Source organism: Brienomyrus brachyistius, chromosome 12, assembly GCF_023856365.1.
Source record: "Brienomyrus brachyistius isolate T26 chromosome 12, BBRACH_0.4, whole genome shotgun sequence".
NCBI lineage: Eukaryota > Metazoa > Chordata > Actinopteri > Osteoglossiformes > Mormyridae > Brienomyrus > Brienomyrus brachyistius.
This window is the reverse complement of record NC_064544.1, coordinates 4,142,399-4,167,339: the sequence shown is the minus strand read 5'-3', so window position 1 is coordinate 4,167,339 and position 24,941 is coordinate 4,142,399. Positions and strand designations below refer to the sequence as shown.

The 24,941-nt window shown below is 46.8% G+C and overlaps 1 protein-coding gene across 1 annotated transcript in view; it reads right to left on the bottom strand.

Annotated features, from left to right (window-relative positions):
• LOC125704481 (TBC1 domain family member 1-like) overlaps positions 1-24,941 on the bottom strand; it is a 30,034-nt gene that overhangs the window by 878 nt on the left and 4,215 nt on the right. The window contains exons 2-18 of the mRNA XM_048970064.1: positions 23,153-23,617; positions 18,395-18,484; positions 16,964-17,068; positions 16,688-16,814; positions 16,223-16,314; positions 15,429-15,545; positions 14,936-15,043; positions 14,219-14,341; positions 13,166-13,413; positions 11,726-11,868; positions 7,860-8,033; positions 5,791-5,952; positions 5,168-5,326; positions 4,477-4,721; positions 4,143-4,302; positions 3,420-3,589; positions 17-193 (exon numbers count right to left, since the gene is read on the bottom strand). Coding sequence (XP_048826021.1) covers positions 17-193; positions 3,420-3,589; positions 4,143-4,302; positions 4,477-4,721; positions 5,168-5,326; positions 5,791-5,952; positions 7,860-8,033; positions 11,726-11,868; positions 13,166-13,413; positions 14,219-14,341; positions 14,936-15,043; positions 15,429-15,545; positions 16,223-16,314; positions 16,688-16,814; positions 16,964-17,068; positions 18,395-18,484; positions 23,153-23,617 — 2,865 coding nt within the window. The remainder of the gene's footprint in view (positions 1-16; positions 194-3,419; positions 3,590-4,142; positions 4,303-4,476; positions 4,722-5,167; positions 5,327-5,790; positions 5,953-7,859; positions 8,034-11,725; positions 11,869-13,165; positions 13,414-14,218; positions 14,342-14,935; positions 15,044-15,428; positions 15,546-16,222; positions 16,315-16,687; positions 16,815-16,963; positions 17,069-18,394; positions 18,485-23,152; positions 23,618-24,941) is intronic.

Sequence of the window (24,941 nt, the reverse complement as noted above, 5' to 3'; positions counted from 1 at the left end):
GAGCCGAGAGCAGCACCTGAAGCTCTTCCAGCAGGTCCAAGTTCTGCTGCCGCAGGCACCGGTTGGCCCTCTCCAGTTGGGCTGTCCTCTGCTGCTGGCTGAGCGAGGCAGGGGCTTCTAAAAGTTGGTCCTGCAGCACGTGATACTCCACCTCATAGGCCTGTAGCTGCTTGGACAGATCCATCTCCAACACCTGCCCCCAACAGGAGAGACCAAGGCTCAATGGTGTGTGAGGGCCAATGAAATCCAGTGGACCGAGGAGCTGCAGTGTGACCTCACTGGCTAAATAAATGTGCTAACTTAGCTGGCTAGCAGAGTAGTGGGAATCTCATAGAAGATCCCGTACACACAAAATGCAGCCCCTGCTCAGGACCATTCATTGACTTGGTGAGATATGAGACATCTCAAACGGTATTTTAAGAATACCTGGCTGATTTAGCTAACAAGCCAAACTACTAACTCTTTATTTACAAGTTCAGAGAGCAGAGCCCGGAGTGGAGGCTGGTTGAGGCAGGTCCGGTGGACATCAGCCCCCAAACGGAGAAGACCAATAAGTCTTAAGAAGTACGACTCTGAGAAGTACGACACTCTGGCGTCCAACGACCCAACACTGCGGAACTCAGACCTGCCCCTTCACAAGAAGCTATTCAGCAACACATCTCTGTGCACCAGAGCAAACAGGCACGAAGGTGGCGTCTTCCCACAAGCCACCACTCTCATGAACAACTGAACCAGATACCTCAGCTCAGTAGCACTGCTACTCCGTCATTACCACATAATGTAAATAACTCACCACCCTTATTGTATTGTGTTGCGCATATTGTATTTATTCCTGCATTCTTTGCACCGCACTTCAGCATTTTTACACACTCATCAACCATGCTGCCATATGAATGGAAAACACTGTACGTTGATATTTTATCAAAATTGAGTTTTAACCAAAATCGGGTCTCTTAGGCCCAGTTTTAACTCGTGGCAAAATATCTTAGGTCGACTCTGCTTGATTTTGAGGAAAACACTATCGACCTACCTACTTCACATATGGGTGGGCAATCAAGCTCGTCAGACCTGACCGTTGGCACATTCCACGGAAAAGACGTCAAAGCAAATGCGAGAAAGAGAAGTGTGCGAGAAAGCAAAGGTGCTTGGGAAAAGCGCGCCGAAGACGCGTGCCACGAAGCCCAGGGGGAAATGCGAAGCGAAGATGGTGAGGAACCAGGGAGTGGCATACAGGCTGGTGTGTTCTGCTGATCCCCAGTTTGCTGCGTGGTTTAATGAGCTAAGAGAGGGGCTGCGTCATTCAGGCTCCCTTTTGTTCTTGCTTTATTGCTGTGTTGGTATATTTCTATACTGTTCCTTGATTTGTTTGGTTACCATTGTTGCTCTAGTCTCCCTTGGTGTTTGATCCATTAGGGCCTGATTACCTACACCTGTGGCCTGTACTACGAAGCGGAGTAACTGGAGTAACTGGATTTAAGGTAGTCTGGTCAAAATGTAAGTGAACGAATATGAAGTCGATTTGAGCTGTGGTACCTTAAATCCAACAAGTTACCCCGATAAGCCAGTAACCCCACTTCTTAGTACAGGCCACTGTTCTTAGTCTCGAGTGATTATTAACTGCCCCCACCTGTCTCTAATTATCTGTGTATATAAGTGCCTACCCATGCTTCAATCTTCAGTCGTTCATTGAGTGTCTTTGTGTTAGTTGATATTTTTGCTGTGTGGTTTTGCTCCTGGTCTGTTTGCCTTATGTTCCCTGTTTGTTCTGATCCTTCATGGTCCCTCTGTTCAGTTTATAATACAGACGCTCCTCTACTTACGAACTTTCAACTTACGAACTTTGAGACATATCAACGAAGAGGACTGTAAGTCCAAATTGTGTTCATTGGGCTCCCGTTTCCTGTTTGCAACAATTTTTTTTTTCTGCGGCCCAGTTCCGCCCAGTACCACTTCTGGCCGTTACTCCCAGCAGCGTAGCGTGCGTACTCCCAGCGTCCTAGTTCTTAGTAATTCTGTATACCCTAAAAATGATGTTGAATAATGACTTACGAACATTTCAAGTTACGAACGGCCATTCGGAACGTATCTCGTACGTAAGTAGCGTCTGTGCAGCCCCTTTGTCTGAGAGCCTCACCGTGGATGGCCTTTCCACCAAGCCTGCCGGTGTAACAAGTATTGGTGATGGGAAGCAAAAATGAGGACAGACAGGTACACAGGTTTATTATGCCAGCAGACAAACCTGTTTAATTATGCGTGGATCATCTACAAATTTCTCGCATGACGAATCCTGAAAATGTGAACTTGCCTCCTTAACAAGAAAAATTCTGAAATTTCCGGCATTCTTCATCCGCACAAAGGACCTTGAGCATGGAGAAACACGGCGATAACATCCCCAGGTGCTGTCACATCTGTCATGCCAGTGTCCCACACACTCCAGATAAATAGAAGATGCCTTTATTTATTTAACAGAGGCTTTTGTTCAAAGTGACACACGAATGAGGTGAGCCTGGGTCCCTGCAGCAGTTACACTTAAGAGCGTTACTCAACACTGATATGAGTACTCTGCTTGAATCCACAATATTCTGGACGTGGCAGAGTCGCAAACACATCCTGTACATCCACACATTACCCCATGCTCCACACAAACCTCTCCAAAGCCACAGTTCACACAAAGTTTATAAGTGTGCTAACACTCGGGCTATATATCGATGAGCCAAAACATTATGTCCACCTCCATCTGAACATGGGGCACCACTGGGGCAGTGGTGGTCTGATGGGTAGGGAAGCACACTTGTGATTGAAAGGTTGCTGGTTTCAATCCTCAACCCTTAAGGTACCTCTGAGGTATCCTGACCAAGGTACCGTCCCCAAGTTCTGCTCCCCGGGCGCTGAATTAGCTGCCCCCTGCTATGTCATGATGTCACGTATGGGATAAATGGAGAGGACGCGTTCCATTGTCGTGCTTTTGTGTGTCAACATTGACAATTACTCACTTTCACTTCACCCATGTGACACAAATGATGTTGACTATCTCATAAAAACAGTGTGGGATACATTAGACGTAATCAAACATTCGGCACTTAGAGTCTACAGGTTGAATGCAGAAGAAATGGTCAGGGATGAAGATCTGAGTGACTCTGACAAGGGCCAAAACATTATGGCCAGAAGACTGGGTCAGAGCATTTCAAACGGCAAGGTTAACCTAGACCTTGACATGCGCTGTTTTTACAAGCCAGTCAACGTGGGGACGGTCATGATGTTCTGACTCATCAGCGTGTAGCTTATGTACCTGAAGCTGAAACGTGCTCTCACTTCACCAGAAGCTGCACTTCTAACGCATTCGACTTTTCATTTGTTACAGACGTTAAAGCTCCATGTAGGTCCCATTCTGCTGTGTTACAGGAGAATGTTGCGAGTACCTGATTGATGGTCTTCTCCATCTGCACCAAGCCCAGCTTGGGCAGGGTGGACTTGATGAAGTCCACGATGGCTTCCAGGCTGTTTTGCTGCATGATTAGTGGCTTATGACTCCCCAGAAGACTCAGGGCCACCTTAAAGATAGCCTCCGAGCCCTGGAGGAGCAGCATGTCTGGAGAAAGAGCAAACAACAGATCAAAAGAATCACTTTCATTTTAATTTTCAATAGCCATACAGCCTTTGTTCTGAGCCAACTACATACCCACTTATATATTTAATTTAATGTAACCTTAATTCTGAAAATCCTCTCAGGAACATGCAGATTTTCATTTTACTGCATGTTGTACCTGTATAAGAAATATCTCGCATTTTGTGAATGCATGCATGTAGGGCTTACGGACGTGCGCCTTAAACTCTTTTTAGATCCGTATCTTTTTAGGGCTGTGCAAATTCTCTGGAAAACCAAAATGAAAACAGACAGAGATACCGCAGCACAATCACATTTGAGACCCACACAACATCGCATTTCAGAATTTATCCACAACCTCAAAGGTATGTCAGGGTTTCAATGGGACCTTTTGTATCACAACAATGGCCAGGCGGCAGAATCAAGGCGCCCGGAGCAGCTCGTCAGACCTGACCCTTGGCACCTTCCGCGGTAAAGACGTCAAAGCAAAGGAGAGAAAGTGAAATCCGGAAAACAAAGATGCTTGGGGAAAACGTACCGAAGACACGCGCCACGAAGCCCAGGGGGAAATGCGAAGCGAAGATGGTGAGGAACCAGGGAGTGGCATACAGGCTGGGCCCGATGTTGTGCTTCTCCAGGTGGCAGTAGAGCTCTCGGTGGTAGTCATGGAGCAGCCGGGACAGCTGGTACATCTGGATCTGGGGTTGAGGAGACGATAGAGGTCATAATTTGGCCAGCAGAGGAGAATTTTTACAGCTCTGGTCCCTCGAGGCCAAAAGATTCATACTCTGGACTCTGGAACGTGAGAATAGCCAACAGACGGAGCAAGAATGAGCATGAAAGTTTAAGCAGCTGAAGGAACACGGTCCTACCTGGAGGATAATCATGTCCGGCCGGTATTGTTTGCGCAGCCCCAAGTCGTACATCAGGAAGGTGAGCATGCTGAAGGCCTCCTCCTCATCCATGTGCAGCAAAAGAACCCCAGCTACGAAGCTCAGGCCCTGGCAGTATCCCACCTCAGAGTCCAGCAGTGAGTAGGCCTTTAGCAGGTTGTAAAGGGATCGCTGGCCCAAGCCATGCTTAGCCGAGAAGTAAGGGTGCGTGGGGAAAGTCCGACCTTAAGCACAAATGGAAAAAAAAAGTCATTTGGAGATACAATTATGCTGTCCACTAATGACAGGGAAACAATCCTTTATCACCCAGACAGTGCTGCATTTTAGATAATGGAATGACACCTTTGTAAATTTATAGCTTAAAGCTTTATTGCAGAATTACGCTATTCCTCGGAAGTGCAGAATTTGCAGAACACAAATTTAAATAACATGTTCTTTGACTGCATCACAGCTGTAGAATGTGGCACACAGCTTAGGGTTAGGGTTAGGGTTAGGGTCATGCCAAGTCGATGTCTGTCTGTCTTGGCAGGGCTACACAAATGCATGTCTGGGCCCCTAAAGAAATCCATGTTCACACACTCATGGGTGCCTCCTAGTGTCTGAGCCCCCAAATGTCTTCCCCTTACTTCCCCCTTATGGGTGCCCCTGTTCCAGAGTGTGTTCTCTTCACCTAGATCGATGAGGATGGCATGCTGTTGGGTAGTGAACTGCCCGAGGAGGTCTCTGTACGGGGCGTCCCGACCGGCGTGGCGGCAGGGGATCCGCTGTCTCAGGAAGTGCTGCTCCGAGAGGAACCTCCAGATCTCGCCCCGGTGGCTCTTGGGGACGCCTGCCCAGGGGTGACACGCCAGAGAAGGCTATGTTTTCGGTAGCCATGCTTTCACCGCAGCTCTCTGTATCCCGTCTTGAGTTACGACTGTCACTCGAGACTTTCTCATGGCTTTCGGCTCTCTGGATTCCGTGCCTGCCGACGTTTAGGCTTACATCCAGTTTCGGAAAAATGATACCACTTGATACTTGACCGCACAAGAAGCAATTTCAGTGCGTAATAAAGATATTGCTGCTCTTCAGCTATAACCAATTGAGTATCGAATTTCTGCCTCTGTCTCGGAGAATATGACAAGTCAGGCTTTTGTGTTTCTGTAAACAATTAGGACTGGTGGACCAAGCATGAGGTTCTGCACAGCTAAGGAACACACATTCAAGAGTTTTCTTCATGCTAAATATTTTGCTGACACCATTTGGCAAAAAAACCATCCGGTAGAAAGTTGGTCCATCTCCGCTCATCCTTACCCTGCCACACGGCGCCGTGGATCTTTTCCATGTCAAACTGGACTTTGGTTCTCCCTGGGGTCCCCAGCATCTGCTCCCACACCACGGTGACGTCCTTCAAGCACGGCGTGAGCTCCTCATAACCCAGCTTCAGCCGCTTGTTCTGGAGGTCACTCTCGGAGGCTTGGGAACAAGGTGTTGGTTAGGAGCCCGTGAGGGCTGGTTTAATGGCCGGCAAAGCTCAGGCTTCCGGAAAGTTCCGGTCAAATCCGAATATTTAAAGCATACCGGGGTGTACAGAACTCATTTGACACCAACACTGAAGAAAGAAATTAACATGCTTTGCGGTACCAATACACAGAAGGTTTATATCATTATTACAACGTTAACGTGAACCATCGAGTGATTAATACACAGGAACAGGAGCTGCTCTCACTCCTAGAGTCTAGTAGGACGTTTTTGGGGCACCAGAACATTGAGGAGCAGATGATGAATAGCAGTAGAACAGCTTTTTACCGCCACCCACATCATCAACAGTTATTACTCACACCTGCACGTTATGTGAACCATCGCACCTCTGTTGTTTATTTATCACTTGGTTTGTGCTCTAGTCTTGTACCAGGTGTGTCTGAACAAATAGGCATGCACATGGCCAATGAAAGACCTCAGATCTTCTTCCGAATCTTCCTCCATGGAGTCACCAGGCCTCCCTTCCCTCTGATCTTTTTTTGGGGATATGACAGATGCTATCGTTACCCTACTGACACTCCTCTGTGACTGCAAGGTACCTTCAAGGACATGTACATGATATGCGGGGCACCTAGTTATACTGGAAATAGAAAGATGGAAGGTGAGATTATTGTCATTTCTATCACTGCTACCTACTGGCACCTCTCGGTGCCACATCCAGGTCTGATGTAGGACAGTTTGAGATTCTCAGATAGGGACATCTATGTGAATTGTTCTTTATCTGCAAGAACTTGATGATGACCGCATCTGAGGAACCAAGGCTTTCTGGTTCTCCAGAGGACTGACGTAACTGGCCTGCCAAAATGGAGAGAAATTATGGAGAACATCTGCACCTGGAACAGTTCCTGGTTACTCTAGAAAAAACACGGCAGCTTCAGTGGCACACACCAAACCCCCCAAACCAGGAGGTGTAACACAACAGCTCTTCACTAAAATACTGCTACAGGAAATTGTATTTTTTCACTTGGGCTACATGAGAATCTAGGATGCCAGGGGGTGCACTGACGCATAGTCCCTCTTGCTCTGCTGATTTTTAATGGATTGTTTTGACAGGACAGAAAGAAATCTAGAACGAAAAACAGCCGCCCACAAAAGGAGACCATCATCAAACGGGAACCGCCCTGTGATCAGGCACCAGGAAGAACTGATATCGCTAAGAATCAAGCAAAGAAAACGTCACAAGATGGATGACATAATTATGGTCCACATGTCCTGAATGGTAAGACCTGCTTCCTTGTCTCCTCTGTGTCTGCCTGCTCGAGGTAAGATCTCCTCTAAGATCTTCTCTATTGGGACAGTACATATAGGGTCAATGAGTCACCAGTCAGGCCTTTCCAACACTGGCAACTCTCTTTGAAGGCCCAGGCGGAAAAATGTGGGCTGGGAAAACCCAGCTGGGGAAGGGCGAGGTGATCAGCAGGTCGGAGGTGATCAGCAGATCGGAGGTGACGCCATCCTCCAACGTCATCGACCTCGGACTCTCTTAACATTAAGATTGACTTTACCGATTGCAGAGGGAAATTCTGGGATTACAGAAGTGCCTTCAAAACACTTCTGTAACAATATGTGTTGTCGCTGTGTATTCTGGCGGAAATGGTTGAAATGAGGTTATGTTGGGTGAGATTATTGCCATTTCGATCATCACTTCCGGCATGCACTTCTGGGCGCTACGCCTGGGGCAGTTAAAGGGAACATTCTTAGATACCCACATCTACGGCCATTGATCTCTATCTGCATGGACTTTAGGCGCTTGGTGGTGTTTGAGGAACCAAAGGAACCTCGCAGAAGCCTCCTCCATCTCCACAACCCCATCCTGTCCCCATCACCCATTCCACACTCACCTTGCAGCTTCTGGTTCTCCTGCTCCATCCTCAGCAGCAGGATCTGCTGCAAGATGGCCTTCCTCCAGCGCTCCCTCATGAGAGACCCCCTCCGCCTCGCCGGACCCTCGTCAGCCTCCCTGAAGGACACTCCACCCTCCGAGCTGCCCCCTCCCTCCACAGAGGGTCCACCGGCTGTAGGGGGAGGAGAAGAAAGCACTGAGCTCCCCACTGAGTCAACACGAAGAGGGCAAATACCCAGTTTCTGGAAGGTTCCTGTCTTGGACACAGTGACAGGTAAGCAGATAACCCATAATAGGTGGCTATCTGAAAATAAAGAGTCTTAGATTTAATCTCTGAAATTATCCACGGAACATGCTGAAATAAAATGTCATCATTCTGGTGGAGTAACTTTTATCCATTTTGCAAGATCTTATCCTGCACAGGGTCAGGAGAGACGGCCCTGGACGTTATATAAGGAAGCAAGATCCCTGGACAAGATGCCAGCCAATCGGGCTGCAAACCGATGCTACTCTAACTGCATGCTGTAAAAGAAAACCTGAATAACAGAGAAAGCACATGCAAATTACATACACAGCGCAAAGGGGGGGATTCGAACCCCCAACCGTGGAGGTTTGAGGCAGCAGCGCCACCCATTGTACTACTGTGAGACTGCCCAACTTTTCAAATTCATACGCATCTGCTGGGAAATCCACAGTGATTTTTTCTTTATTGCACTACAAAGAATTACGAATAAAATGACATTCGTAACACATTCTTTCCCGTTAACGATCACGCAAACCATCTTCATGGTCATTTTATAAACAAAAAAAAAACTCCTTAATGAGTGAAAATGGCATTGCAGGAATTTTTGATCTAGACTAAGAGGAAAAAAACGCTGCTGTATCACACATATAGTGTTTCGTGAAGGTTACGGCAGATTCAGAATGTTTTGACCTGCACGTAGCTGATCATGTGATAAGCAAACCCCAACTCCATTGGATGCCTGTGAGGTTCAGCCATTAAAGTGGCACGGGTTTGTTTGCTGAGAGGGAAGCGTTAAGCTGAAGGTTTATATGGCAGATGGCATGCAACGAATGCCAACATCGTGATGGGGAGATAAAGACTGCAAATGGAAAAGGGCGTGTACCGGCAAGATGTAAAGACTCACACCAAATCCCGGGGGGAATGTACATCCAGTTATCCAATACAAAAATGTGGGGAGCGTGGAGCATCTCCCACAATGCATCCTGGATGGGATACCCATCCACACGCACTAAAGACTGTAATATATGTATAAAATGCCCACTGCCTGTTCTCGGGCTTTCCGAGTGCAGGTAGGAATGAGCGCTCCCAGCGGAAACCTAAACATCACAGGAAGGACAAGCAAACGCTACATATGGTAGAAAGTGCTACTAATCTCTGAGTCATTCATTTACATTTTTATTATTTCAGCCAACACAGTCGGGTGAGTGTATCCCTGGAGCCAGTCTGGGTTAAGGGCCCTGCTCAAGGGCCCGAAGGTGACATCACTCTGCCAATACAGGGATTCAAACTGGCAACCTTCCGATCACAGGCACAAAACACCAACCTACTAAGCCGCACCACCCGCACCTCCACCCTTTACTCCGGGTTCCAGGAGTATTCCTGGAACTTGAGTCTTGCCCTGGTGCCACAGTACAAAGCACACAGATTAAAAACCATCTCCATTCTGATGGCCAGGAAGACCAGGACCAGAGTAGGTCATAACCACAAGCTACGCCTAACTTCTGTGAGGACGGCGTTTAAGCGTGATGCTGTTTCAGTGCTGGGACGATGCAGCGATCACAGTCCATCACTAGCAAGTGTCTAGCTTCTGGTCTGTGGCAGAGCTTGCGAGAGGTGATCAGCTCTGCGCTTCTTTAGCACCACGCTGCGTCCTGGGCAGCCAGCCATGGCCCTGCCGCGATTCACCGGGCAGACAGCTACACATCTGAAACACGAAGAAGAATTCTGAATTCCTTACAAATATTCCAATAAACGATTATTAAGACTTAAGTCAAAATACTTGTAAACAGCTCGGTGAACAAAACTGCCACCACAAGTCCAGTCCTGTGCAAAAGTCTTAGGCTGCCAAAGAAAATTATCTTTAAATTATGTTGATGTTTTCATACCAGCAAAGTGTGTCAATTTAAAACCTCTCCTCAAATCAGCCCTGTGTTTGCAATAAACATTCCAATATACGCATGAGTTTGTGCAACTTGATGACAATCGCACCTTGTTTGGTGACTTGACACGTTACAATAACTCCTCAACCAAGAAACTGGGTTGAAATACACAGATCCTTATTAACATGACTTACGCCCTTTATAAAAGTTTTTGTGAAGCAGGCAAAGACGAGAGGTAGCACCACTCCCACAGAGCCTTTCTTCGGCAGGATTTAGATGCTGTCTTTTTGTTCTGCTGTTTGACACGCTTTGTTTGGGCTCGACCGGCACACCCAGCCTCTGCCCACCACTCAATCACACGACTGCCCGCAGGTAGCGATCCGGGTCCTGTATAGGGAAGCAGGTCCGTCGAACCCTAGGCAACAAGGTCTCTGAGGCAGGACAGGGTGTGTCGACTTTGCTGTGCGCTCAGAGTCGACAATTTATCTTTTATACCTCTGGCACCGGTGTAATTAAAGATTAATTTCAATGCTGCCGCAAATCTACGCAGCTAATGCTAAATAAGCCGCCGGCTTTCACTGCGATAATCCACATAATCGCGTGTCACTTTATACGTCTTAGAGGAATACAGAGGTACAGCAGCCTTTAAGGGTGGAGTCAATTTGGCCTTCAGCTGAGAATCAATAGAAGCTGCAGGTGAGCCTGTTCATGTCCAGCGGGTGGGGCACAGTAGCCACAGGGACTGTCAAACAACAGATTAAATCCCAAAACCTCCAATTTTAGGAGTAGAAAGGCACACTCAGAAACGCTAAACACAATGTAAATATGGGTTGAATCGAAATTACGGTCTGGCTGAGACACAAATCACCTAGATCATAACAAAATCAAAATTACACAAAAGTTGTAACAAAACGCAGTTCCAGAGGCAGGCGAGAGCTGCCACCAGAGGCTAAACCTGCAACGTGTCTAAGCAGGGAGGTGAATGACAGTTCCCTGTAAGTGCAGCTCAGAAAGCAGACACTGTGCGATATGTTGTTACAGTAAAAGTGCCCTCAGTATCACGTCGTTAAAAGCCGTCGATTGAATGTCAATAGGACCATGACAGCTTGTTTTTTCAAACAAACAAAAAAAAAACTCCCTGCAGGAATTTGAAGTAACTCATTTATCGTGCATTATATTATTTGTGTTACTGTGTCTTTCGTACGGACTTGTATTTGTTGCATGATAAACTTACATCTTACATTTTTTTTGATATTGATAACATTACTATTATTACTATTATTACGGCATTATAAAAGGTAGGCTTCCTGGAAGGCCTTATTTGCATGTGCAGGTTAGCAGTGCTTTCGAATCGCGGTCATGGGCAGCATTTATTGCCTGCCTGTGTTAAGATGACCCTGCGTTCACCTCTCAGGAATGCTCCGTGGCACGGCTCGGTCTCCGCTGCTATCTCGGAGACGTCGAGGGACTCCGGCACGGACAACGCGCCGCATTGTGCAGACCCAGGGCCTGCGGCGAATCCCGCGGAAAACCCACATGCCCTCGCACCGGCTTCCATCTGTGAAAGTCATCTTTGTTCGGGCGCACCTTACCACCCGATCCGCCTGGGAAGCCAGCACTCCCTGCGCGCACGGAACCCCGAGGCACCGCATCCTCCGCAGCCGCGCCCACAGACGCTGCATTCCGGCCCCACCCATCCATGCCCGGCGCTACGAACTTCCGACACCCGTCTGAACTTACTAGTGTATCTGGGAGGGGCACTACAGGGCCTCTGGGATGCAGCCACCCTTAGGAAGATCTTCTGCCTCCAGGGCACGGCGTGATGGTGAGAGCTGTCGTCAGAGTCCCCGACGGCGTCCAGGCCGGAGGGATCCGGCATGTCGCTGGGGATACGGACAGGAGGGTCACCTCTCCGCTAACAGAGAGCTATTCAGCAAAGGTGCATGTCAAACCCTATAGGGTCTACTTCATGCTTAGAATATATTGAAATATTCCATGTTAAATGCTGAGATCTAATTCACACTGACCGAGGGAGAGGGGGATAAATTTTAAAGTACAGATAAAGGAATCAGCCCTATTACAACGTGACCCTTAAAAACCTTGCATTCCCCAAGATCACATACTAAAATATACATTTCCAGTGGGAGAATATGCGACTCTACAACTTAGGGCTATTGGGTTTTTTCATTTGTCCAGACATACATTATTATTACTCTTTCGTTTATTTTGTGTATGGTTGTTTTCTGAGTTTGTAACTCAAGTTTGTAATTTCAAGATTACGGTGTTATTGTATTCATGACGAAACGATGCTCCATGAACCATTTGCTGTATTTTCAGACACTGCTAGATGATGCTGTTGGCTTACTTTGGGAAATGCTTTGAGCCCTTTTTTTGATCAGAGAGCACTATTTAATTGTGTCAGAACATACATCAAGCACAGCAGCCATGCAGCACAGATGCAGATTACAGTCTGCAGAGGAGCATGAAGGCAACGTGGCTACAGGCAGTCTATGAAAAGCAAATATAATTATGTGAATAAAAAAGATTGCGTGTTTTTGTATAACAATTTGTCAAATATATTTTTATTGCGTGGATGTACAAAACCCTAAAAGATTCTTTTAAATTTGAAAACCGGTTTGACCGATTCACTGAAAAAAAAATGGTTCAAAAGAAGGATTCATTAGCGAACCAGATATCACTTCAGATGGATAACTGTTTTTGTGTACAAGTAATGTTTCTCACTGTGACCGTATGACGTTGTGGCTCGCGCAGTGATTTTATCTCTAACTGGAAATCTCGCAAATATTTACGCGCTGCCTTTCAGACCACAGTGATTTCCTGAACTATATACCATCCTGCCACCAGAGGTCGCTAGATATCTTTACATTTTGCTGTTAGTCAAGAGTGAATTTCCTATGCATAAGTTCACTTAGTAGCAAATTCTCCTACTGATATTAATAATGACTATTTGTAATTCTTGATAATAAGATTTTATTTCCATATGCTTCATTGAAGTTCTTAGATATTTTGGGTTTATCTTGCACTATTATTACTGCTCTGACCAGTTAAATATGCACTTCCTTGTATTGAAATTTATACTAGCAATACGCATACATCTCAGTCTGAAAACCAGGCACAGCAGTTCATAAATGGGTCACTGCCTGAGCCATGGGATCTTACCAGCCGTGACAGGGGCTGTCGGTGCTCACGGAGTTATGCCTCAGTCTGGGTTTGACCGACGTGACAAACGCTTGCCAGGCATCGGATCTGGGATTGTGGCGCTGAGCTGGGTGACTGTAGGTGCTGGCCCGGTGCCGAAACCCCAGCTGCTGGTAGCCTCTGGATGGGGAGTATTTTTGGGTGGAGTCACCCTTGGATGAGTAGGAGTGGGGGGCCTGGAGGCTCAGGGGCCCTTCCAGTGCATTCTCCTAGGACAGACAAAAGACGAACATAAGAATCCCTTATGATTTTAGGCAATCAGATCCAGCCTGTTAACATTACATTTACCATAATATCTATGTAGCTAGCAGTTACCAGCACTCCAAACAAGGTTTTGGGGCCCCCTATTGGCCACAAGCAGTCATTACACTGAAGTGACTTTGAGTGGAGCTCCACAAAGAAAACACACCTGCCTCTGAATGTAGTATATAGCAATCTGTGCTGACAGAGTCTTGTGATAGATATACAGACATATACGCTGGTTTAATTCTGGATCTGCTGGCGGAAGGCTGCACTGGGTGGCGAGCTGCTTCCAGGCTCGACATTTTTAAGACCGCAGTGCGCAGTGGCACTGGCAGTAACCAGCCAGGCAGAGATCAGAGGTCAGAGATGACCATCAACTTATCTGAGAGGGCCTCATAATTCGGAGAACGACCGCAAGTAACCTTCAAAAAGAATGCAAAACATTAAGCGGTGTGAAGTGCACAGCTAGGACACGTTTGTAAGGGACTGAAGTCCCATAAAACAAGGAAGGGGGCCTTTATCAATGAGAAACAGAAGAACCAGGCTGCAGTTTGCAAAAAAAAGTATATTTAACACATAAGAATGTTGCTGTGGTTCCTTAATATTTACAGAGTTGTATTTAGCTTAATCATGGACTTGCATTAAGTTTTAATCATAGACATGTCAGTAGGGTTATATCTGCCAAACGGCAGGCTAACGGCTATATGAGCACATCGCTACTCTCAGCGTGTGGACAGGTGGCTCTGCTGGTGCCAGTAACCTAAACTGAACCTGGGTGGGGCTGGAGAAACCGCCAGAACCGGATGGGATGGCATAGGTGGGGGGGCTGGGGGGGCAGCTCACTGACTCGCCCTCTCCGCTGCTGCAGACGGTGGCCCAGGAAGTGCTGCTGCCCTGCGGAGCACACAGATACACAGCGGTGAGGAGGCGCTGCCCTGCGGAGCACACGGACACACAGCGGTGAGGAGGCGCTGCCCTGCGGAGCGCACAGATACACAGCGGTGAGGAGGCGCTGCCCTGCGGAGCGCACAGATACACAGCGGTGAGGAGGCGCTGCCCTGCGGAGCGCACAGATACACAGCGGTGAGGAGGCGCTGCCCTGCGGAGCGCACAGATACACAGCGGTGAGGAGGCGCTGCCCTGCGGAGCGCACAGATACACAGCGGTGAGGAGGCGCTGCCCTGCGGAGCACACAGATACACGCAGGGGAGGAGGCGCTGCTCCTAATGCTAGCATGCTAAAAAAGCAACTGGCTCAGCTAAAACTAAACCAGCCAAAACCAGTTGTTCCCAAAACTCCCACTGAACATGTGGAAATACTCCATATATTGTTCTCTTCCTCAGGCTGGTTAAATTAATCAACTAAACTGCAAGCACATAATTAGCTGCAGCAGGAAGGGGCGGGGCTGAGTTAGTGGGTGTGGCCTGTTGGGCAGACTTGCTGTATAAGTTCCCGTTTAAAGGCAGCGTCCCTAAGAGGTCGACCCACCTTCCACAGGATCTCCAGCGGTTCACTCAGGGGCCTTTTCTGCCGCTCGCCGTGCGCCTCACCGCTCCTCTCGCGAGCCTTCACAGCACCCCCCATGGTCTCTGCAAACTGCATGTGAGCTGTGACTTATTGACTCTGGCGTCTTTTGTATGCCAGCTGTCTGAGATCTGAGCACAAACTTGAACAGGGAACCATGACAACATCAAAACAGAAGCTAGATAGAATGATAGTGTTTGCTGCTACCACACCAGTGAAACTGCACCCGCTTATGGAAAGAAGAAAATCTAAATAAGCAATAATGAGAAAACACTCTTTTCTCTGAGGAAATGTAGCCTTTACTATGCAGTGAAGCTACCGGAAAATCCCTGCCACTATTCATGATTAATGTATTAATGCAGAAAGCTCGGTGCATCTACATAACGCAACGCTCAAGCCTCACAGCCGCAGCACTCCAGCATTCCGGCGCCCTCCTGGGACGTGGTGCAGCCCCCACCTGTGTGAGAACGCCGTTGGGGTTGTTCTGGTGGGCTTTCTGTCGCTCTTCATAAAAACGGCGCAGGCTGGATAGCAGAGCCTCAGTCTCCTCCTGCGCTGTTTTGGGTTTTGACCTCTGCAGACAAACAAGGACACACATACATACAGAGAAATTAACGTTAATGCGCAGCACTCACACCTGAAACTAAATGCACAACCGAGTTTAGCGTTTGAGTAGCGAGGAAAAAAATGCAACTTCTTGTTGGTTAACGTTAACCTCCACTAGAGGTCGCTGTTGCTCATAAAAACTCTTCGTTAATATGTTGTATGGTTTCATGAAGATGTAAAACCAACGATATTTTAACGATATACTGGATATCTAACCCTTTGTGGTTTAAGGACTACTGTTCCCATTAAAACAGTTGTGTAATAATGACAATTTGATATAAATACAAATCAAAATAAGTGATTTAAAGTAAATCGAGGAAGAAAAGGAGAAAAAAAGTCACTTCTTGTTATAACCAAAGCCAGATTTTTAAATGTAATATTAATTAACTGCAGACAGGTAAAACAGAGTTAGAGGGTTTCATGCTGACACTGCAGTGCATCAATTTCCAAGCCATGGAACTAACAGGCAAGGATTTTTACACCGCTGTTACTATGTCATCTTCCAGAACCTCTCGGTGTGCGAGAGGTGACAACAGCAGGATGGGTATGAAGGTCACATGACAGTGGTGTTTAGGTCACATGACAGTGGTGTTTAGGTCACATGACAGTGGTGTTTAGGTCACATGACAGTGCTGATGGACCTACCAGGGCACTCTCGAGAATGGAAGCCTGATGATTGCTGTCCAGGGTAGCTATGTGCTTCTGGAGCTCTAGCTTGGCGCTCGTCGGCTGCAGACCTGGACGCAGAGGAGTGTGGTGGCTGGAGTCAGCACGCTGCTCTTTCAGACGCCACGTTGGTCTCGAGCGGCTCTCACAAGCAACGTTACTGTGTGGCACCGGTAGCTGGGAGATGTAGGTCCGTCCTCACACGACGCGTCATCGAAGGACAAGAAAGGGCTGCCGGTGCAGTTTGGTATCTGGCTCGCTATTAATTAGCGAAGGGCCAAATATGCTAAATAATGTGTATGTGATTGGAGTTGTGTGTGACTGACTTACAGAGTAAAATAATTATTGGGATACCTATTTTGAAAAATGTAAGATCAATTTTGTATTATGACTGAAAGGTGCTTTTCAAAAAAGCATGGAAAGTACTGCAGGAAGTAATCTGACCTTGTATCCTGTCACAGAGCTGGTGCATTTGCTGCACAGGGCAGCATGAAAGGCTTTGGGTCCTTGGACTTGGAGGTGGGGTGGCTGCAGAGAATGCCTGTTTCAAAGTGAGCATGATCTCATCCACCTGCACGAGGCGTGTGGATGAGAAATTAGAGTAAGATAATTAAGTTAACAAGTGGGGAAAAAATACTATATATGCATTAATTATAACACATTAATTTGGTGTGGTGGGGGTCAGACAGTTGGGCGCCCAAGGCCAACCGTCATCCTCACCTGGGGGCCTGCATGGCACTGAAAGATGTAGCAGACCCGCCGCCAGGTGGCGCTCTCTTGGGGCTCCCTGCAGACAAACCCAAAGTGATCCAGGTGTCTGATTCCCTGGGGAGGACGAGGACAGATACAGGTCAGTCACCACAGGGGTCTTCCAGCACCTGTGCCAGCCTCCCTGTTACTCAGAGGAAGGACTGAAGCGGCTGGTCACATGGTCCAGGGCCTTCCTAGCCAGAATCACTGCGGTCTGTTACTTCACAGCATGAGATGTTTAATTTTCAAACCGAATGCTTAAACTGTGAACTGCATGTTGTCCTTGCTTTACAAACTATACAGTTTTATGTAAAAGCAAATACTGCTATGAGCTGTGGGTCATTTCCCATTATCTGCGTGCTGCCGTCTGTTCCTCCAGTTATAACATAAATATATTTATGCCTAATTAAATCCTAACAGAAAGAAGTATATGCTTCTAGATAGAATCATGTCATGAAATTCACAGCTTTTATTAAAAGCCGTTTGTCTCATTCCGTATTCTATGAATTATGTTGCAGTCCGTGTTAAATCAGACCTTAGGAAGATATCTCTTCCATGGTTGCTGTCGCTGTGGGCCCTCCCTGCACTTTCACAGCGTCTCCCGAACTGCTCTGAACTGCTATAAACCTGCTACATTCTTCACAATATTCTCTTATCAGAGCTTTATATCTGTCCCCTGTTTTCATTTCCCGAATAAAGAGAAACAGCTTGTTTTTAATACCTCTTTTTAAGAATACATCCTGTATTATGTGCTTATCATGTGATATTTAAAAAAAAAATTTATGGAGCTGTGTTTTCCTATTTATACTACAAGGACAAATGAGGCACCTGCATTGTCTGCTGAGTTTAAAAGGGAAGTTCAGTTTTTCATATCAGCAAAACAGTCCCCAGCTAAAGCAAAACAAGTTGTGTTTTTTTGTCAATACAGGAACTCCTGCTTGTCATCATGGTTTAAATATGGTTTAGGTTAGGCTCTAGGTCCTAAGGTACAACAGTTGACACCCTCTAGGGATGTCATCTGCCCTGTTCTTTAACCAGCATCGTATTGCTTCACCAACCATTTACAAGCCATTTGAAAGTGAGAGAACTCTACTTCCATAGATGTAATACTCCAGTAGTATATATTTTCATGTTGCACTTTGACAATATTGAATGATGCTTTCTTGTGGAATTGAACTGAAATTTACCAGTCTGCGAGCAGAAAGACATTTTACTGAACTGAAATTGACCAATTTGAGAGCAGAAGGATATTTAACAAAATTTTGATGGACAGACATGAGAAGAGAATGACATTTCACTAAACTGCAATGGACAGAGCTGAGAGCAGAAGGACATTTCACTGAACTGAAATGGACCAGTTTGAGAGCTGAAGGACATTTCACTGAACTGAAATGAGCAGACCTGAGAGCAGAAGGACATTTCACTGAAGTTCCTTTCAATGGCCACTTTCTTGGTGTCAGGATTCATGATATAAATCTGAGATTGGCCAATCTGCAAAAAAGAAAAAAAAAACATATTCATACTTCCTAATGCCCATGTTCAGAAAACCACAAAAACTGTGTCATGTCACATTTTCATTCAAGCAGAGCTTGACTTTGAAAACGGCGATGGAACAGCCTTTAATTCTTAAAAATATGACCAACAACAGGCACTGATTTCAGATGACATCCTGCATAGTTATTTACCCAGCCTGGTAACAATCAAGTCAAGTCAAGTCAAGTCAAGTCGAGTCAAATGGCCTTTATTGTCATACCATCCATACTCAGGTATACAGTGGTACAAAATAATGTTCCCCCAGGAGTACAGTGCAACATACAGGCAGCAAAGAGGGTTTTCACTGGACTTAAAGTACAAAACTCAGGATGGTGTGTAACGGGGGCTGGACACAGGGGTTTATAAACATATAACAGAGCGGCATAAAAGTGCGGCATAAATACAGAAAATACGTAACAATAAATAGATAAATAATGAGGTTAAAATGAGCAGTCCTGGGGGAGGACAGGTATGGGACAGCAGAGCATTTAGCATCCTGGGCAGGAAGCTGTTGCTGAAGTTGGAAAAATCGCTGGACCTACAAATTGCCACATTGACACCTGTAAATGTCTGGGGAGCCACTCTGGGGAGCCACTAACTGCAGCTCTTCCACGCTGAAGACCAACTATCTCCAGCTCTGTCACATACGCTTGGAACCATGATGCCACACCTTGAACCCAACCACATTCCCAGGGCATCGCTCAAGAACATATCCCTGTTATCGCCATGAACTCACCAGCCAATCAAAGATAGCGCCCCCAGCTGGATGTGAGTGACGCAGATGATCACAGCAAGAAGATACAAGGGAATCACATTCACTGATAACAGCCATCCCAAGGTCCAAGACAGAGAGAGAAAAGAATTATGGAGAAAAACGTCCAGCTAAGATGGGGGTGTCACTGAGTCAGGGACAAAGAATTACACAGTAGGAGGTTAGGACCTCCATGCTCGGCCTGAGCGAGCTGCATCCACCATGTCCATGTAGCCAGCATGGTTTCCTGTTCATGTGCAGCAAAACTATGACAGAACGTTAGTTATTTTATACAAACCCGATTTCTGTAACTTTGAAGGTTCCGTATTTTAATAGGCACAATATCTGACGAGCAGATCCCTGGCGGATATGATCCAGGCCTCGTGTTTCTCCACCACTCTCGCAGGCTGAAGCAGCTTCTTCTCATTCATTTGCAACCCTAAATGACTAAATTCGATTTAGGCTAACTTTAATTCCCCATCTATCTGGATTTTCCAGAACCATTTAGCCTGGGTGAACACTGCAATGCGTTAACAACGTGAATATGAGCTTTTGAATCGAATGAACAGGGAAATAAATGAAGACAGCTCAGGGATCTTAATGAAGACAGCATGGGGACCTGAATGAAGACAACAAGGGGACCTGAATGAAGACAGCATGGGGGCCTGAATGAAGACAGCAAGGGGACCTGAATGAAGACAGCATGGGGGCCTGAATGAAGACAGCATGGGGGCCTGAATGAAGACAACATGGGGGCCTGAATGAAGACAGCATGGGGGCCTGAATGAAGACAGTATGGAGGCCTGAATGAAGACAGCAAGGGGGCCTGAATGAAGACAGCATGGGGGCCTGAATGAAGACAGCATGGGGACCTGAATGAAGACAACAAGGGGACCTGAATGAAGACAGCATGGGGGCCTGAATGAAGACAGCATGGGGGCCTGAATGAAGACAGCATGGGGGCCTGAATGAAGACAGTATGGAGGCCTGAATGAAGACAGTATGGAGGCCTGAATGAAGACAGCAAGGGGGCCTGAATGAAGACAGCATGGGGGCCTGAGTGAAGACAGTATGGAGGCCTGAATGAAGACAGCAAGGGGGCCTGAATGAAGACAGTATGGAGGCCTGAATGAAGACAGCAAGGGGGCCTGAATGAAGACAGCATGGGGGCCTGAGTGAAGACAGTATGGAGGCCTGAATGAAGACAGTATGGGGGCCTGAATGAAGACAGCAAGGGGGCCTGAATGAAGACAGCATGGGGGCCTGAATGAAGACAGTATGGGGGCCTGAATGAAGACAGTATGGGGGCCTGAATGAAGACAGCATGGAGGCCTGAATGAAGACAGTATGGAGGCCTGAATGAAGACAGCAAGGGGGCCTGAATGAAGACAGCATGGGGGCCTGAATGAAGACAGCATGGGGGCCTGAATGAAGACAGCATGGGGACCTAAATGAAGACAGTATGGGGGCCTGAGTGAAGACAGTATGGGGGCCATGTCTAATTGTGGACAATACTAGCCTGAAACTGTGTAGAGTGTAGAGATAGCATGGATGTAAAAGCGAAAAGGCACCTTGATGAACAAATCACCTCCTTGCTTATATGGGTTACAGAAGAAGTAAATTTAGGTAGAATATGCTTCCATTGTGGCAGGTGGTCTTGCAAGATGTATATTAAGGACGGAGGCTTAGGAAGTGTAAGGTGGTGCATTGCTATTGGCAGATAATAACAGTGAAAAGAATGAGAAAGGGAGCAATAAAGGAAACAGCAAACTGGGAAAACAGGAGATCCTGCCCCGTGAGCCGCCTAGAATCCCAAGTGTTTGTTCAGCAGTGAACAAATACACCATCTCACAGTTATGCTTCGCCACGCAGTTACATAACAAAAGGACGCTCTCGGTCCTCCCCCAGCAGAAACGCAGAGGAGTATATCAGCTCAGGCACAAGACCGGATACTTATCTAAACATCCTTGAGGATGCCCATGTTTTCCGGGGGGGGGGGGGGGGGGGGAGTCATTCCTTCACGTTTATCGGAAGTCCAAGCGGTTATACAGTCGTCCCTCGCCACCTTGCGCTTCGACTTTCGCAGCTTCAGTCTATTGCGTTTTTTTGGATATTCATAAAAAAGTTGATCGAGAAAATTATACATCGCTATGCATTGGAAGCATCTTTGCTCTTCGTAATTAAATGTACAATAATAATAATATGATATTTGTAACATCTAATATGTCTTATTTTCTCTTCTTGTCTAATACATTGGGTAATACGAGTGTAATTGTCATGACCTGCCTGTACAATCCTCCTGTGTGCCATGCCCCCTTATTAGCCATGCCCCCTTATTAACCACATGTGCAGCCCCGATTGTGACCAGCTGTTTTCTATCAGTTTGATTCCTTCGGTGTATTTAAGTCCGCGTCAGAGTCTGTAACCCCAGGTCTGTCATTGACGTTTTGATGTTACATCTTCCTGTGTCCTGCATTTGGAGTGATTCCGAATAAACCCTGCGATCCTGATTCCTCGTCTCCCTGTTCCGAGTCCAGTAATCATAACAGTAATGCTGACTAGAGGGTGTTATTTCATGCCTAATAATGTTAAAACCATATTTAGAAGGTCGTAAACAGGTTTTCTATGCTGTAACTACGAAAATATTAGATTTATAAATAAAGAATCCTACTTCGTGGAAATTCACTTATCGTGGTAGAGTATGGAACTGATTAACCGCGATACATGAGGGCGGACTGTACACACACACACCTCCCAATGCACATTAACAATAGCGCAAAGTGAAATTAAGCTTTAGTTGTCATTTGTAAAACTGTGAGGACAGGTGCATTCAAATTTCGTAGCTTTCACAAATCCCATCATACTCTCCTTTGTAAAACACTGACAGGCGAGAGTGAAGCTTGAGGTCTGAGCGTAGGGTCAGCCCCCTTCATCTAGGCCCCCTAGAGCATTTTCAGGGGGTAAAGGGCCTTGCTGAAGGTCCCAATGAAGATACAGATATTTTACTAAGCATGGGATTTGAACCAGCAACCTTCCAATCAGAGGCCCAAAGACCTAACCCACAGATCCATATACAGGGAAAATGTTCCTGCTGCTGTGACTCAAACCTACCATGCCTAACTTAGCAGGCCAGTGACTCCTTTTTCCAAACGTACAGGCACAGCTGTTACCTGGCAAGCAATGCCTGCTATTTCCCAGTGTATGCGGCCACAGGACCTGCACTGAGGATTTCCCCCACACCTTACCTACAGCTCCCAGAGTCTGAGACTTTTAAGATCTGGAATCCAACAGGAATGTTGGTGGGGCCAGTTAATTTGAGCTGTTAAAATGTAGCGTCCCAGTTTACCTCACAGGGAAGATAAACAAATTCAAGCCATTCTTACTTTCCTCATAAACTAGCTGGAGGAAAATAAAGCAGGCATGAAACGACGGAGTCAAGTAGACATGTCAGGATTTATCCAGATATTACTGGGTCCCAGACTCTGTGTCTGAACTGGCAGGGACTGTGCACCTCCCAGGAAGCTGCGGATACCTGCTGTGAGCTCCAGCTTGTCACGTCCCCAATGGCTCTGCCTCAAGTTAACAGAGCTAATTGCATAACCCCACACAGAACTGCTGGGCGTTCATTGGACGAAAGTCGTCGCCACTGGCAACCAACATTACATACCTCACCCTCTATTCATTTATCACAGAGCCAATCGCATCACCCCACACATGACTGCTGGGTGCTCATTGGACCAGGGCATTTCCCAATGGCAACCAGCATTAGAAACCTGTCCCTTTATTCAATTAAATTCTCTGGATGTTTGAATTTACGAGGGGAAGTGTAGCTTAGATGTTATTATTCGCTTTTGTGTGTGAGGATCACGGCCTACCATGAGTAGCACTGGGCGGTTTTCCACGGTGAGGGTGGGTTGGGTCAACCCAGACCTGCTGGTGTCACCCTGATGATGCTCTGCAGTTTCCTGTCCTCTGCGTGGAGATCCTGTAGTCCCAGCCTCCCTCACCCAAGCCGTTTTCTCCGGTGCCGACCTGGAGGTTGGCTGGAAGAGGAGCCGGATCTGGGTGGCCATTTTGGCCAAGTCCACAGTGTGGTCACTCGTCCTGGGTAAGGGCTTGGCCCTTAAGTCCGGCCCACCGTCCAGCGCTAGCCAATCGACACACTCGTCGATGAGAGATGGAGGGGTGTTATTGTTCTCTACGCTGACACGCCCCCGGAATCGGACTTCAAACTTCTTGGCAGGTGCGATGCCGTCCTCTCCAGCAGCCCCTCTGACGCGGACCTCGGCTTCCGGGACATTCTTTCCCACCTGCTTCAGTGTACTGATGACCTCAGGGACCTGCGAAGAGCAGAGATTAAATGGGCAGCATGACAATCACAATCCAACACCAATCAGACCTGTCAAGCAATTGTGGGGAACCTGGCCAAACACTGTAGCTTATTACCGAGCCGGAGAGCAGCACCGTCCCTGCAGGCTTGGCGGTTTGATGCCACCCTGCCCTCAGTCTCTGGAGTTTACAGATTCTCCACCTTGCTGTGCTCTTTGCTCCTGCAGCCTAAAGATGTGCTGTCAGGTGCATGAAACATCCCTAAACTGACGATTATGTTTGAATGTCTACCCATGGCCAGTGACGGACTGGCATCCTGTCCGGGGGTGTCCCTCGTCTCGTGCCCTACGTGACAACAATGCCTCAGCTAGCTTTTTATTTCCTAGTCAGATTTCACGCGTAAAAGGTTTTGCAGCAGGCTTGTGCAAACGGAAGAAGGATAATTATTGTCAGAAAATGCACAGGAGAGAGACACGAAACTCAGATCCTTACCGGGAAAACAGCAACCACCTTACGAAAGGGTCGGAATTTGCTTCCGTATTTAGTGACGCACTGTGCCGGACGTGCTGGGGATGCGAGAGACGTCCACGTCAGCATGTTCTTGGCAGCGGGGATATCTACAGTTTTATTTACACACATGGATAGCTGCCGTTAGAATCTGTGGTTATAATATCTATTTTTATCGAAATGAAGCAAGGCCTATGTGGACAGTCTGAGAGGAGGAGCAGAGAAGAGAAGGGAAAAAGGGAGGGAAAGCCAGGAGATGTGACGAAAAGTACGCCGCCTGTTCGCTGATGGCATCTGAGGTCCTGTCAGGTCTTGTCAGAGATGTATGAACTGGAGTAGACGCGAGTTTTTCCAAATGTGGGTGCAAACACCACAGCAACGAAAACAACCCAGGCATTTAGCACCAAGGAACAGGCCAAAAAATTTATTAAGCAATAAGATTGCAACTGTGCAATCAGGGTTAGGGTGAAACGGTGCATTTCAGTGCCTGACGCTAAAGCTAATGAAACCGGGTAGGTTTCATAACATTGCAAGCTAATTCAATTCAGCTCGATCCGATTATTTTTATGAAACTCCTTTCCACATAGATAGTTCTGGCAGAGATAGTTTGTTTGTTCACACTTCACGCACGTGTACAAGGCGAGGCAAGTTTGTTTATTTTCAAATGCAGCGGCCATTCAAAGTGCTTTAAATAAAATAAGATCAAATAATAACAATCATTATGTGGAGAATTTAAAAGCATAAGTAAAATGCAATTAAAATATGTGTAATAAAAATCTGCAAGTGAAAGACTGTAAAAAATAAAAGTTGAAGTATCGACATTGATTA